This window comes from Copadichromis virginalis, linkage group LG22, assembly GCF_057382275.1.
Source record: "Copadichromis virginalis isolate Kocher_CV1m ecotype Utaka linkage group LG22, C_Virginalis_male_GT1.1, whole genome shotgun sequence".
In the NCBI taxonomy this organism is placed as follows: Eukaryota; Metazoa; Chordata; class Actinopteri; order Cichliformes; family Cichlidae; genus Copadichromis; species Copadichromis virginalis.
The window spans coordinates 11,778,418-11,794,213 of NC_140638.1; the positions used below are offsets into that span (position 1 = coordinate 11,778,418).

Below are 15,796 nucleotides of genomic sequence, written 5' to 3' on the forward strand. Positions count from 1 at the left end.
TGGACTTGTAGACATTAGTGTGGAGTCTCTTCTGTGTTGAAATTGAATTTGCTCAGAGTGAGACTTCAACCTTTAATCTTCACATCTGATCATACCCAGTCCTGCTTCCCACTCCTCTTGCTTTGCATTATTGTCTAAAGGGCCTTTGTTGTTAAAACAGAAACTAGGAAACCAAAAACCAGACAAAGTCAAGGCTGAGCACAAATAAAACAAATTAATCAAGTGACTTTAAACATGTGTAGGCCATGATTCTTAATTTTAATAAAGCCACAGCACAGAAGTCAACTCACGAGTTATTTTATTACACTACATGTGACAGTAAACAGCAGGTATAAAAAAAACAAAACAAAAAAAACAAAACAAAACAAAGCTAACATGGTAATCAAAAACAACCTTACTCGGTCCAGCATGAGTAAACACCCGAACCATTACTGCTCTGTATCAAAATGCATGACTTGTTGGCACAAGAGAAACAAAAAAAAAGAAAAAAGAAAAAGTATAAAATACATGTTTGTATATATGACTGGTACATGATGGCAGACTGCTAACACGCAAAGAGTCAAGGCATGAGTACATTATGATTTACAGTTAAAATACTGTGCGTAAAGAATTACAAGACCTCTGTCATTTCTTTCTCCAAACTCCTACATGGTAAAAAAAAATCTTCCGGCCCAAATCCTCGACAAGATAAAGTGGCTGTTGACAGCTTCAGGAAAAGAAATTGCAGTTCAAGTAGAAAAACACACAGCACCTTAGATATAAAACTGAATGATGAATGAAGATGTAGCCCCGCTATGATGTATTTCCATTACTAGTGTATGCAACAGAAGGGGTTAATCCAAAGGCCCCATGGGTAAGTGTCTTTTTTTTTTGTTTGTTTAAGAGTTCCCTAGCATGGTCAGCCCACAGTCAGCTCCTGATTCTGGGCCGGCCTCCAGCCGAGCTAGCCGGCTCTGCTCCAAGGCGATAGCTTCGGCAGAATGTTTGCATTTCTCCGAGCCGCACTGACAGGTGAAATATTTGCTCTTAATGTCCCAAAACCGATCTCCGTAGTCAAACCTAAGGACCAATCAGAAGACAGACCATTAGAATAGATTTCCAGATAACAGAAAGAAAAGAGGGCTCAACTAAGCAGGAAATAAATTACACACAGTTGTGTTCAATTTAGTTCACATACACTTTTCATGGGCAAGTGTACAGTTATGGTAATTTAATTTCTTTTTTCATAATGTAAAAACAGTGAAGCTGGAGGATGAACACCAACTTTTTTCCACTCTATAAAAGTTAACGCGAGGGTTTCCGATGGTTAGGAACAAATGCAACTGCATGGCAGGATTGTAAAAGGACCAAACTTGAGTCAGGAGATTAACTGAGATAATCCATCCGCAATAAGAGGTTAGTCATTAAAACACTGCATCATGAGCTGAGCTGTAGTTACATCGTAAGGTTTTAAAAACTGAGCTTTAAAATGATTAGTGTAATAAAAACCGAGAGAGGCCGACAGTGATCGCTGACTGTTTTTAGGGGCTTGTTCAGATTACACGGAACAAGATACAAAGCATTAAAACATGTTTAAAAACACAACAGCTTTAATAAACAGAGTAGTTTGGACCTGGAAGCTCATATGTGACAAAGTTCATATGTCATCACTTAAAGACCGGATACCAGGAGTTTCTGGTTCATGGCAGGTGATTCCTGGTTATTCCAAACATCCTAAGAATTTTTTCTCACCTGAGGGTGACAGAGAGATCCACTGTTCTTACGTACAGCACAGTTGTTTGAAAAGATGATCAAGTTATTCACAAGATGAAAACCTATAGATGAAAACCTAAGATGATCTGTCATAGCAGTTGTTCGAAACTGCTATGACAGCCATTCCCAGCTGATGTAAATCTACAATTATTCTTCTTGGATTAACCCAATTCTTGCCCATGATGAGTGCATGTAAACTCTTGACCACAACTTTAAGGTCCAACCAGGCACTTATGACTTCTTACCCCAGCTCCTGCCCACTGAGGATGTCTCTGGAGCTAAAGAAGGCAATGCGCGGAAATCGCAGGTCCTGATGGAGCATGAACACACGTACTGGGATGAGGTTTGGGTCACACAGGTGGTTGATGAAGCGGCTGATGTTGCCGTAATACCGGGCATCGATGCAATACACCTCCCCATCCTATACAGAAAAAAAAGACAGTTGAGGAAATCATAGCAGACGTTTATTTCTGCTATGGGCATATTTATTCCTATTAAATACAATTTAAAATACTACAACACAATCATCAATTCAAAGTACCACGATAAAAGTATCTTCATATTTTTAGAATCAGTGTCAACACAAGAAAGGGGCTTAAACCCTAACCTTCGAAACACAAGATTAAGACTTGGTCAATTATTTACTTCATAGTTTTTGATTAATAATTATACAGTTAATAAGCTGTGTGCCCCCTCTTTCCGTTTTCCCCACATGATGTCCATGTTTTGAAATACACAATTTAAGAAGGTTCACCTTGTTGTCCAGGTCAAACAGGTAGGAGTCATCCTCTCTAACATCTGCTTCTGCATCTGAGATCAGCTCTCCAACATATCTGTGCAGAAAGAGGAAGGTAAGCTTCATTTTTTTAACCTCTAGCTTTTTACAGAAAAGCAGCCTAGTGTGTGCCAGCAGAGGGTTTTTTTTCCTCTTACTCGCAGATGAAGCTTCCCTGTGGAATGTCCTGCAGAGCTCGAACTCCCCAGCCCATCTTCTCTGTCCTGTACAGCTGCAAACGAACTCTGAGGAGGAAAGATGAAAAAAATAGGGTTAAGGGTGAAGTATCAAGCAGACACTCATCAACCGGGGGGGAAAAAGAAAAAAAGCCAGTGATGGCTATTTGCAACACATGGCTGCCTCTGCACTGTTAAACATCTGTGACTGACTCAGGTGCAGAGTGATTAATAATTATTGCTTTACCATTGCTGCCCTCAGCAAGATGTAGAAAGATGGTCAGCAGGTTGTTGATTACTGCACAAGAGAAGAATCATTTTTTCCCCCCCCAATCAAAACTTTAGCAGTTGAGTTTATTTGTTAGAAATCTCTCCAGATGATATGAGGTTAAGATTCTTTGGTGTCGGTTTGTAGTCTGACGTGTAATCTGGCTGAGATTTATGCATTTCTTTAATTGCTGATACTCACTTGATCCCTGCCTGGACCACCCTGTTCTTGCACGTTCGATAACAAGAGCAAGCCATGTTGCATTCGAAAATTAGTGGAGGTTCGATTTTGTTGAACTCCTGAAGCAGCCGTTGATCCTTGTAACAGAAAAAGAGGTGAAAAAAAATATGATAGAATAAGAATAACTCTGCCAATTTAACTTCATATGAAATCTGCTGCTAATGATTATGATGGTATTTTTTCCCCAGACAGTTTGTTACCTTGTCATACCAGCAGCGGATGCTGAGCTGTCCACAGAGGCAGTTGCTAGATGAGCAGTCATCAGTGCAACTACAGTGCTGAAGGGGGAGAAAAAAACAAAACAAGGAAAAATGAAGAATACATTTTTCAAAATAAAAGTTCTGTTGTGTGGAGACAAAATGAAGTTACCTGTAAGTGTGTGATATTGCGGTCTATGTTCATTGCTGAAGTTTCACAGTTTTCTGAAACGTATTTGTAATCCGATGGACATCCTTCATCATCCACCGAATTCACGCAGGGGATTGGAACATTCTCGTAGCCCTGTGCGATGTCACTGACACACAAAGCAAAAAGCTTAATCTGCATGTTTCCCCACTGATCGACCATGGGAAGTCCCCTGGACCTAATCATAAATCACATCATTTAGCATACATGATGCACTCATGGCTCTTGATACCAAAACTAAAATGGTTTTGGGGCGTGAGCCTGGCATTGAGCTGCCAGATAAATGGTGGGTGTGCCTAGCATAGACTTAAGTACACAGTGTGATAGGTTTCAACTTACGCATAGTGGTCACTACAGTGGACAGCTATTCAACGGCTGTTTTCTTGCATTTGTGTCAGTGTTGATGGTATACTTGCACAGAAACCACTACATTGGACACTGATGTGTCAGTCGATACCCTGCTACCCACTGGTCAGCCAGTGGACATGTGTAAGTGGACGTGTAAAAAACTATTTGGAAAGTACATGTTTAAATAAATGAAGTCAAAAATCTTTTTTACATGCCTAAAGAGGAATAAAAATACTTAAGAAAAAAATCTGGATTGATGTTATCATAGTTCATGCATGAAAGGGTTAAATAGAGTCCAATTCTCAAAGTCTCATCTATTAAAAATATATTGCAACATACAGAACCAATGTGACAACATACCTCATTATGCAATCTGAGTCATGGATTTTTTATTTAGGGGTAGACTTAAGCAGGGATTTTTTTCATGTTTCTGTTAACATTTTAGAAAACCAAATAAAAGTGGAGCTTTCATTGCTGTATTTGGGGTTCCACTTCTTTGTAGTACCAAATACTAGCTCTTACATCAATCTTGGCAAGAAATTGTATCCTTGAATTTGCACTGCTGATTATTTTCATGTAAACAACACATTATCGACCCAAAACACCTACCTGCAGATGATTCTTTCCGTCCGAAGCATGCGATTGGTTATTCCCCTTCGCAGTTTCCTGTTGATTTGGAGTGACACCCACACTGGTGTGTCAGTTCGCGCCAATGTAAGAGGTGTGTCTCCCTCCCTGTTCATGATGTCTATGTCTGCACCTCTGGACAGGAACAACCTGCACAAAACAAAAACCCAGAGAAAACAAGTTCATGTCCAACCAACTGTAGCAAAATGTCTCCAATTTCCTTAAATGTGTTGATGGATAAAAGCAGATGTATATAAACTCACGTAACACATTCCAAGTAGCCCTCTCTGGCAGCGATGTGGAGTGGTGTGTCTCCGTGTACGTTAACAGAGGAGAGGGAGCAGCCGGCGTTCAACACCAGCTCTGCTATATCCACATTTCCTGCATACGCCGCCCAGTGGAGACAAACATTCAGCTCCTGATGGGAAAGACGTGACTGTTTAAAGTAAAAACCTGAAATATGTTCATACAACTGCATCTATGTGGTCTCTCACACCAATGAGCTAGGAAATTGTTTAACCACTTCATAATGCTTAAACATGTTTCCATTATCTAAGCTGTGGATGCACTCCTCCCTCCAAAGTCCTAATCTGAATTTAGGAAAATCCAATAACATTTAATATGGCTTAAAAGTGAGGCTAATGCCTAAAATTTGCATTCTTGCTAAAGCCAAGCAGGGAGCGACTCCACCTGCTTGCACAAAGACGTTGTATCGTGTACTTTTGCAGAGTTTATGGTAGAAATCTACCTTATCATTGATGGTGACGTCAGCTCCTCTGTTCAGCAGCGCTTTGATCACATTGACGTGTTTGTGCTCTGCGGCCCAGATGATTGGCGTCCAGCCCCCGCTGTCCTGAAACAAGCCCACAGGAAGAGTCGGGAGTGGACAACAGAGCGAATCATATGCCATGTAGAAGGTTGGTGGTTCAATCTCTGGCTATTTTACAAAGTCTAATCAAATCATTTCCTTGTCAGGAAAAGGCTGAAATTTTCATTGAAGAGGGAGAAAGTAAGTGATGGCAGACAAAAATGCTATCTTGCTCCTTTAAAATAGACATCCGGGATCTTGCTTTACCTGTGCATTCACATCAACCTGCCCCGTCTCCAGAAGCATGTTGACAGTCTCAAGGTTTCCCAGCTTGGCAGCATGGTGGAGGCCAGTATATCCATCCTCCTCCTGATGAACAATGATATATTAAAAAAATAAAATTAAATAAATAAATAAATAATAATCATTTATTTTAAAAAAAAAATCCATATCCAGCAAACCTCTTATGGTTCACAGTTATTTGTTTGGAGACACTTACAACGTGATAGACGCAGGCGCCATTCTGGACCAGGTAGCGAGCCACCTCAATGTGATTGTTGATGATAGCCTCCAACAGAGGAGTCCTCAGGTCCTTGTCCTGGGCATCAACTTGAGCACCAGCCTGTCAGTGTGGAATCAAGTGTAATATTTAAATGAAATACTTTAATTTCGGCACATCCTAAAAGCAATGATGTGTGCCCATTTTCATTTTTAAATGGTTAATTGTTTGTGAAAATGCAGAGCTGAAAGGATCAGATGCAAACAGCATCATAAAATTTAAAAAAAAAAGGCTGTTCAGTGCAAGAGTTATCTTTATGTTTTGGGCCATTAATCAGAAAAAGCAACCATCTCTATGACTCATCTGGGATTCTTAAAAAGCATGCCAGCTTTTTCTTTCCATTGCTAAACTATACAAACTATACTAATTTTGAAATTTCAAAAGTAAGCTCTATTTGCAGCCTCATAGAAAACGAGTAAGCTCACATCCACAGATGAAAGAAGCAAAGACAAGTGTAACCAGGCGATTCATTTCTCACCTGTATCAGCATGTAGCAGACTTCCAGCAGACCTCTCTGAGCTGCAGCGTGAAGAGCGGAGCGCCTGTTCTGAGAGTCCGGCTGGTACGTTGGATCGATACCCTCCACTGGGACACACACACACACACACTTAATAGATAACTAGTGGTCATGTGTTTGCTTTCTTTTCACTCTGAAGATTTCAGGGCAATAGTGTACATGTGATGTGATGGAGTAACAGCACTTCCGTGCCTGTTTATTTTCTTTAGTGTGTTCATATGTAACATTTTCTTTGATTGAGGAATTTAAACTGATCGTAAGCTGATTACATAATGAACTCTATCATGATGAATACCTATTAAAAGAACAGGCAACAACCATTTTTGTCAAAGTATACAAGTCGAAATATAAAGGAGCACAGTGGAAGCGCTGCAGTTTTTGCCACTCACTGAGCATGAGCAGGACTCTCTGCACCTCTCCTTGCTTGGCGGCAGGGTAGAGCTGACGAGGGTGGAACCTCAGTTTCTTCCTCCTGGCAAATGAAAAGCAGTAATTTACCAATTTGGCCTCCAAACAACTAGCGATTTAGTTTTTCAGAGAAAGCCACTGTTTTTGGAAGATTTTGAGCAAACAGTGATGGAAGATGTTTATGCCTGCATTTACAGCAATGTATCATCTTTCTGTGCAAGTTTAAAGCAGTTTTTACACACATTACAGCCCGATGTGTGAACAGAGCAGATAACAGAGTGGTGCATTTATCGTTAGCGAATACTACATTTGAGTTTGCACCTCTGTGAAATAAAGCCCAACCCCAAGTTCACTTGTGAAAACAGATTAAGAGATTTCAGAAGATGACAGGAATGCTCTGCTTGGGGAAAAAATATAAAAAGAGAGCTGTGTGTATATTTTAAGGAAACAAATGAAGCTCAAAAGCTGAAATTAAACCTGCTTCAGCCTGGTATTCAGCTCTTTAACCAGATGGAGCTGAAAATAATTCAACTTAAATCAAGTCTCCAACCTCTCTGTGTCCTGCGTGAGAATGGCTTTCTGCAGCGCCGCCCTACTGGGCCCAGGTGGAAGTGCACTTGGGCTGACTGGCTTCCCATTTGGCATGCAGAGCGAAGGTCCTACGCTGTCCACGCCCTCCTCTGCTGGGGGGACGGTGGTCGCAGTTGCAGCTGAAGCTACAGGTTGAGGAGGCTGCTGCTGCTCTACTGCAGGTGTTACCAAGCCGTGACTACGCATACGAGCACTGAAAAGACAGGAAAGTATGGAAGCAAAAAAAGAAAAAGAAAAAAAAAAACCACATTTTAAATTCTGACATTTCCCATGTCATTTAGCCTTACCTGACAGGTCTTTCGGGCATCTTCCCATCCTTCATCCCACCTGTGGAGGCTGTGAGAGAGGGTCCCGTGGGGACAGATGGTGGCAGAGACGGTGTGGTGGTGGAGGAAGCAGACATGGTGACGACCGTAGTTGCGGAGGCCGTGCCGAACGACCGGATAGTGACCTCCTGCGCCTCGGAGGCATCTTCGCCACAATGGGGACAGAAAAGCATGCCTCCGCCATTTGCTCTGCTGCGCCCGCCGCCCAGCACCGTCACACACCCCCGGTGGAAACGGTGAGCTATGCGCTGGTCTGGGCAGCACTCAAGAAATGTGCCCTGAAAGAGGAGCATAAAGCAGAAGAATAAAACCAGATATGTAAAAAAAAAAAAAAAAAAAGATATCAAAGAGGAAAAACAAGTCTACTGCACAGAATATACTGAGGCAGATGAAGAAAAGCATAAACAAGAAGAGAGAAGGAAGAAAAAGAGGACTAAGACCATTATCAGAGACGATATACAGGAGAACTGAGAAGGAGAAATAAGAACTAAGGAAATATCTAAAGTCTAAAGTTCTGTAAACAACTTCCTTTGGTTTCAGTTCACGTGTAAAACTCTACAGGAACAAACTTGAGCCACATTCTCGCAGGTTGTTGTGTAAGAAGATGCCAAAACCACATTCGATAGACACTCTAGAGTCTTCAAATATGAAAACAGGTGGTTTTAACACTTACCGCTATACAGAAATATCCACAGCCGGGACAGCAGTGGTGTTTGACCATGTGTGAGCGATGGACGTCACAAAGCACCATCAGGGGAACCCGACTGGACGGCCTCATGGTCTCCCCCTTAATAGTCCGATTGGTGCAAGCTCGCAGCTGACAAACACAACAGGAGAAAAAAAATGAACTTAAATGAACTCCAGGATTTCTGAAACCTTTACTGAGTTAGATTAAATATTTTTAAGATGTTATTGCCATAAAAAATGACATCTACTGCATTTTACACAGTTTTACAGGCAGAGAATGAGAGAGAAAAAAAACTCTATGAACAATTATTAGGTCATATTTTTGTTTGCGCTTCCCAGCTGTATAATAATAACTGCTAAAGAGAAAGTAATGTCTGAGCTGGATCCAGATGAAAAGCATATATTTGATCCTCCAAATTTTTTCCCACATCAAAGTTACCCTTGATCTTAAATCCAGCTTTCATCGGCTTTTCTTTTACCCCTACACACATAACGCGTGCATTTTCAGTACTGTCCTTGTACACAGCTCTACTGATTTATATCTCGCACTGCTATCATAGTGTACATAGGTTTGAGTTTTATACATTCCCTGAAATGCTCAGATTTTTTCTAAATTCTTCTTTATACTAAGGTGAGAGAGAAACGGTCTTTTGATTTTCCTGAATGCATTTGTACATGTAGTAAACTGAGAATTAAAAAAAATAAAAAGTCTTCCAATGTTGAATACTTTACCTCACACAGAGCTAAAGAAATCAATTAATACTGTATGTTATAAAACGAAAAGTAGCCACCTGCAGGGTAAACACAGAGAGCAAACACAGGGACAAACCTCTCCATCGATGCTCTCAGTGGCCATGCACTGTCTGCTGACACGGTGGCTGGTGCTGTCCACCCGAGGAGCCTCCATCCTGCAGCTGCACAGGGGAAGCTCTTCCAGCCGCTCCGTGTCTCCTGCATCACTTCCATCTGCAAAAGTGGAGGGGCAGGGTTTGACTTGTGATTTAACAGTTAACATTAAAGTCATCTAAACCTCAACTGTTACAGAAGACAATACTTAGGTTTGAAAAATATAATTGGGTGATTTTGGTGTTATCCAATATAAATCTTTTTTAAAGGAAATGAATTCCACTCTGTTAAGTAACTGTTCTACTGCTCTAATTGAACTGCTCAGTACAACCAAAGCAGTAGATTGCATCATTAAAGGTAAACACCACTTTATTGCCCCTGTATAATCTACTTTAGAGCGACACATCCATCTTACACCTACCCGGATGAGGAGAAAGTGTCAGACTGTCAGCAGCAGCGATGTCCAGAGCACCCAAGGGAACCTCTGTGTACTCTGCAGACCTTCCTGTCAAGGACAAACCAAACAAAAAAAAAAAACTGTAAGCACTAAAAGGAACTGGAACATGATGCTCTTCACTCATGCTACACAGCTTTTAATGCTTTACAACACTGAAATTTGAAAAAGCCATTTAGACCTTTTCTCACTGATCAGCAGAAAACATGTTTTCAGAGACACCTTTGGTTCTAATTACAGCTCTGAGTCTGCGGGTGGCATCTTTGCAAGTCTGGACACAGGATTCCTCTTCACAAGAGTGTTTAGGTCCTGGTTGAGGTGGCAGTGGTGTCCTTTAGAGATTTTCTTTACATATATGTCCTGTTTGTGATGACGGCCTACTCTATGCATTATCTGACAGCTGTCTTAGATCATTTCTATGATCCTTTTAACTTTTCACTTAATGCCAATGTGTAACAAATGCGCAACACAATATGTTTCTCTGGCTTTTTGCTTCATGTTCATTTTCACTAACTGACAGGTTGGTGGTTTTTCTCACAACTTTTCCAGTATGCAAATGTCCTTGGGCAAGATACTGACTAAATCCTTCCACGTGCATGCATTGATGTGTATTATAAACGACTAAAACCCTCTATGCATACAAAAGTGATGTATGAATGAGTGCGGCACATTGTTTTTAATTGTGACCAATTTGCTTTTTGTAAGAGCCTGGATTTTTCAAAATTTACTGTTAAAAAAATTCTTATTTCAAGGAGCGTGTTTCAGGTTACCAATCTCTTTGACAGATAAGTGTGGTTCAGAGAGTAGGAAGTAGATGACATCACTCACCTCCCTCTGTCTCCACGACGTCAGCCGCGTTTCTCTCTTTGTCCTGATCGGACAGTGGCCACGAAGACTCTTCGCTCTCTCTGACCACTCTCTGTGTTTTAGGCTCTGAACTCTGAAAGTAAAAGACAAATAAAAAATAAACATCTGAATATAAAAATATAACATTTGTGAAATAGTGGGGTTTTTAAGTAGTGGCTGATTATTTTAAAACTCCAACCAAAGTTTGCATTTTTGAGGTTGTTAAAGTTTCAAGCTAAAAGACTAGTTTATACGAAGAGCAGCCAATCAGAAGAAAGCTGACTTAATAGGCGCTAGAACACCTTGCTGGTGGATAAAATGAAGAGCTGCATCCATGGATTCTCTTATAGTGTGCAAAATGACTTTTACAGAGTCCAAGAACAAATATATGGGATTGAAAATAAGCACAATACGTCTACCTTTAAAGTACAAATTCCTCAGTTTACAGACAAGACAGCAACTTTAAACATGAAGTAGTGTCTCAGCATCTTCATGGTCCAACTCCTTAATAATGATCCTGCTGCAACTTATTGATGGCTTATTTGAGCTAAAGACATTTGTCACGACACGTACAGTGGCTTGCAAAAGTATTCGGCCCCCTTGAACTTTCCCACATTTTATCACATTATAGCCACAAACATGAATCTATTTTATTGGAATTCCACATGAAAGACCAATACAAAGTGGTGTACACCTGCTGAAGAGAAGCACCCCCAGAGCATGATGCTGCCACCACCATATTTGACAGTGGGGATGGTGTGTTCAGAGTGATGTGCTGTGTTAGTTTCCTGCCACACATAGCGTTTTGCATTTTGGCCACAAAGTTCCATTTTGGTCTCATCTGACCAGAGCACCTTCTTCCACATGTTTGCTATGTCCCCCACATGGCTTAAGGCGAACTGCAAACGGGACTTCTTATGGTTTTCTGTTAGCAATGGCTTTCTTCTTGCCACTCTTCCATAAAGGCCAACTTTGTGCAGTGCACGGCTAATAGTTGTCCTATGGACAGATTCCCCCACCTGAGCTGGAGATCTCTGCAGCTCGTCCAGAGTCACCATGGGCCTCTTGGCTGCATTTCTGATCAGCGCTCTCCTTGTTCGGCCTGTGAGTTTAGGTGGACAGCCTTGTCTTGGTAGGTTTACAGTTGTGCCATACTCCTTCCATTTCTGAATGATGGCTTGAACAGTGCTCCGTGGGATGTTCAAGGCTTGGGAAATCTTTTTGTAGCCTAAGCCTGCTTTAAATTTCTCAATAACTTTATCCCTGACCTGTCTGGTGTGTTCTTTGGACTTCATGGTGTTGTTGCTCCCAATATTCTCTTAGACAACCTCTGAGGCCGTCACAGAGCAGCTGTATTTGTACTGACATTAGGTGCACTCTATTTAGTTATTAGCACTCATCAGACAATATCTATGGACAACTGACTGCACTCAGACCAAAGCGGGCTGGATAATTACGCACACCCCACTTTGCAGTTATTTATTTGTAAAAAATGTTTGGAATCATGTATGATTTTCGTTCCACTTCTCACGTGTGCACCACTTTGTGTTGGTCTTTCACATGGAATTCCAACAAAATTGATTCATGTTTGTGGCTGTAATGTGACAAAATGTGGGAAGGTTCAAGGGGGCCGAATACTTTTGCAAGCCACTGTAGATAACCCTGCATATCTAGAGTACATGCATGGCCATGCTGGCTAGAGTCACATGTACAGGTGCAAATACAGTAATGAAACACGAAGTTAATACAAAAATGAGGAAAGAAGTATCTAACAAGAAAGCAAATATCAAGCCAAGAAGCTACTCACGTGATCCGAGGTGTTTACTGGCCTCTCTGTGTCTTTAGCTTGCTGTCTTGTTTCTTCTTCACCATCTTCAAACTGTAAAGCAAAAAAAAAAAAAGAAGAAGCTTAGTTTACATTAGTTTAAAGTTTGGCTCATAAACACACTGTAGCAGTGTAATGTGGGTTTACTTTTAATGGCTTCAAACCTTTTCAGAATCTCGCCTGGACGGACTAGAAATCTGAATTCTCTCGGCTACTTCCTCCGCGGACTTCCCCACGGAGCTGATGCTCTTTCCGGGTGCAATTTCAGACTCTGCTTTTTTATGGAATGAGCTTCCTTCCTGAAAGTAGGATGAGAGACAGATATGAAATGGACCACAAACAACTGTTATTTAAACCAACCCCCCCCCCCCAAAACAAGTGTCTCACCTCAGTATGAGCGTTATCGGAAACATTTTCAGATCTCTCAGGTGTGCTGTCTGATAAAGGATCCAGCCTCCTCCTCTTTGCAACTTTAGAAGCAAAACAATGTGATACAAACCATGACAAGGCTTAGTTTTAAAGTAAAGCAGTAGTTAATGCTCATTTTACTCATTTACTGTGAGTTTAGACCTACTGACCAGGTTCAGAGTGAGAAGAAAAGCTGGCTGAGGATCCTGAAGGAGTCACAGATGCAACAGGTCCCTCAATTTGACTGATCTGAGGAGAAAAATTAGCCAGAGTGTTTGCAGGTATATTAATATCATTTTAAATGCAACTTAAGACCAAACTTGTGATGGAAGCAGAAACCTAAAGTACAAATATCCTTTTGATCCTTTCTGAGTTTAAGAACACTGTCCAGATATGCTTATCAATCTGGAAAGGAACAAAAATATAATTGTTTTCCTAAATGATATCCAATTTCCTCAAGTTTTAAACCCTGTTAAACACACAGCAGGGATTTTTCTACAGGCATTTAAATTCTTGACAGCTTTAGGTCAGTTTGAAAGGTTTAAAGTCATTTTTAAAACACAATAATTTACAATAAGCACCTTTAACAACTGGTAGAAATCCAGATAATAAATCATGAAAACTCAAGAATCAAAAGAAATTTACCAAATATGATTCATACCAAATAGGAGTAGCTCCTCTCTCACCTGCCCTGGTGGAGGCCTGTTCATGGTCTTTCGCGCCCGATGGATCTTGGGTGGTGCAGGGGAAACAGATGGAGAAGAAGCAGCTGTTGTAGAGGAAGAAGAGGAGGAGGATGGAGGACCAGGTGGAAGGACAGATTTACTGCTACCAGGCCCTGAAACGCTCATCTTTGCTCGGCCAGGAGACAAAGTCGAGGACGTGGAAGGAGACGACGACAATGACGACGAGGTTGTCGAAAGAAGGGAATTTGCTGTGTGACCTGACAAATCAAAGCAAAAGGGATTATCTCCTCAGTTTGTATACTAAGTCCGATTAAATCAACGAAATCAACGCAGAGAATTTCGACAGCATCTAACGCAATCTGAGCTCACCTGTAGCAGCAGGTTTGTTCTGGGGGGAGGCAGCAGGGGACCATTGTTCTCCTTCCTCTCTGACTGTGGAAGCATCCTTCCCGGGCTGCTGGGACGACAACAGTGATGACATAACACCCATGGGCTCCGTCTTGGTGTCAGCAGCAGATGAGGTGGAGGCTGCATTATCTGAGGAATATCCGGAGTGCAAGAATTTTAAAGTTTATCAAGGAGAAATCATTTCTTGGGCATAATGCTACAATCTGCCGCTTGATGGTAGTGTAATGATGTGCAGCATGTCATAAATCTCAAAACATCTCAGTCTGATTTCTTTAATATGACAATTCACTGTACTCATATGAGATCAAATGGCATTCACAGGCCATTTAATTGCAAACCAATACAATGTCTTTCAATATATTTCAAATATTAACATAATCTGCATAAACCAGCTGGTGATTTACCTTCCTTTGTTTGACTTGACCCAGCTAATGACTCCTCTGATGTTTTTGACTCGTCATTTTCATGGTGCTCCTGGTGGACAAAACAAGAAACAAGTGAAACGAGTAAAACTGATAATAGAACAGGCTCTTATTTCAATGATTTAATGAAATGATTGCAGTTCAACCATCTCGAAGATGGTAGAATAAATACACAAAGAAATTATATTGTATATTTGTATGCATGCAAAATATACAGTTGCTTGAAAAAGTATTGCCCCCCTTCCTTTATTTTTGTATGTCTGTCACACTTAAATGTTTTAGATCAAACAAATTTAATAATAAGACAAAAAAATACACGAGCAAACACAAAATGCAGTTTCTAAATGAAGCTGTTTATTATTAAGGGAAAATCAAAACCCAAATGGCCCTGTGTGAAAAAGGTATTGGCCCCTAAACCTAATAACTCCTAGTGCTGTGAAGGAATTTTAGCCTACTCATCTTTGCGGATGTACACCAGTGTACATGTAAAAACATGCATTCTAGAGGTCTAAATGTGTATCCACTACACTCATTCTATCTCTGGCCTTATGGTAATATTTTTGGGCCCAGCAAGTTCTCTTGATAGAAACGCTTCCTACTGACAAACAACACAGGACCTCAACCAGGGGCAGCAGGACAAGGATATGAGGATACTGTGAGCATCACAGCATCACTCATCTCAAAAGTGTTGTGTCTGTTCTTTGGCACTACAATCAAAACTGTCACAAATGTTATTTTAGGTAAAAAATAAACCCCACTACTTTCGGCCTTCACTTCTCCAAAAAAAAACTGTCGGCCAATAGGTGAAATTTTCTGTTATGTTACATGAACTGCCGCCATGAGTCAGTAATTCCATTGATGCTTTTTACACGACCCAAGAAAAACTCCTTACTCAAGCAGTGCACCAAATAGAAAAGTGAATTTAAAACGGGATTTTAAACTATGACTGCTTAAATTCTTTTGGTTTCCATGTCTCGTTGGTGCAAAATTTACTTAAAAAAAGCTCCTAACTAGCAACTACGAATAAAAACATATCCTAAAAACAGATCGAGGTGCGATACTTGCTATACAGAGGATTGCTACAAAGGTTTCTGGTCAATAAATACAAAACAGCAACAAAACATCATCTGGATAAGAGTAACCCTGCAGGTAACACAAAACTGTTACAGGCTAACATTGCTAGCAGTGCAGCCTAGGTTTCAATAAAAAAAAGCTATTATAATCGACATGTAAAATCAAGAGGAGCTTGGCAGTATGCAGTATCGGTAAGCTGGGGAGTTTAAAGGTAGACGAATAGACATAAATTCCTTTAGCATGCAGTTTTCAGCTGCAGTACGTTAGCTACCTTTGTCGTTGTCTCAGAAGCCGACATGTTTCCCAGTGACCGTCAACGTATGTGAGCGTGCTGCGTCAC

The 15,796-nt window shown here is 40.8% G+C and overlaps 1 protein-coding gene across 2 annotated transcripts; it reads right to left on the minus strand.

The window, feature by feature from the left end:
• Positions 1–281: 281 nt before the first annotated feature.
• Positions 282–15,768, minus strand: ehmt2 (euchromatic histone-lysine N-methyltransferase 2). Of its 2 annotated transcripts, none has more exons than XM_085446622.1 (28): positions 15,728–15,768; positions 14,365–14,434; positions 13,922–14,089; positions 13,553–13,809; positions 13,037–13,115; positions 12,846–12,928; positions 12,623–12,757; positions 12,441–12,512; positions 10,616–10,727; positions 9,755–9,838; positions 9,317–9,453; positions 8,474–8,617; positions 7,762–8,078; positions 7,434–7,667; positions 6,865–6,947; positions 6,437–6,543; positions 5,899–6,021; positions 5,667–5,768; positions 5,340–5,444; positions 4,855–5,009; positions 4,574–4,741; positions 3,581–3,725; positions 3,412–3,489; positions 3,173–3,288; positions 2,686–2,772; positions 2,507–2,585; positions 1,998–2,173; positions 282–1,059 (listed from the first exon to the last, which is right to left on the minus strand). In XM_085446622.1, exons 1-28 carry the CDS (start codon positions 15,752–15,754, stop codon positions 879–881), a joined length of 3,624 nt encoding a protein of 1,207 aa, XP_085302748.1. In that variant the 5' UTR covers positions 15,755–15,768; the 3' UTR covers positions 282–878. The 2 variants fall into 2 exon arrangements, with proteins under 2 accessions (XP_085302748.1, XP_085302746.1); XM_085446620.1 differs by having other exon boundaries at positions 4,855–5,027.
• Between the last annotated feature and the right edge of the window lie 28 nt (positions 15,769–15,796).

Bases quoted from the DNA above. Each gene is read 5' to 3' on its own strand.
- ehmt2 (XM_085446620.1), bottom strand. From the start codon at position 15,754: ATGTCGGCTTCTGAGACAACGACAAAG. The intron at 12,929-13,036 runs GTCAGTAGGTCT...TTGCTTCTAAAG, and splicing joins TTCTTCTCACTCTGAACCTG to TTGCAAAGAGGAGGAGGCTG. The intron at 8,079-8,473 runs GTAAGTGTTAAA...CTCCTCTTTCAG, and splicing joins GTGGATATTTCTGTATAGCG to GGCACATTTCTTGAGTGCTG.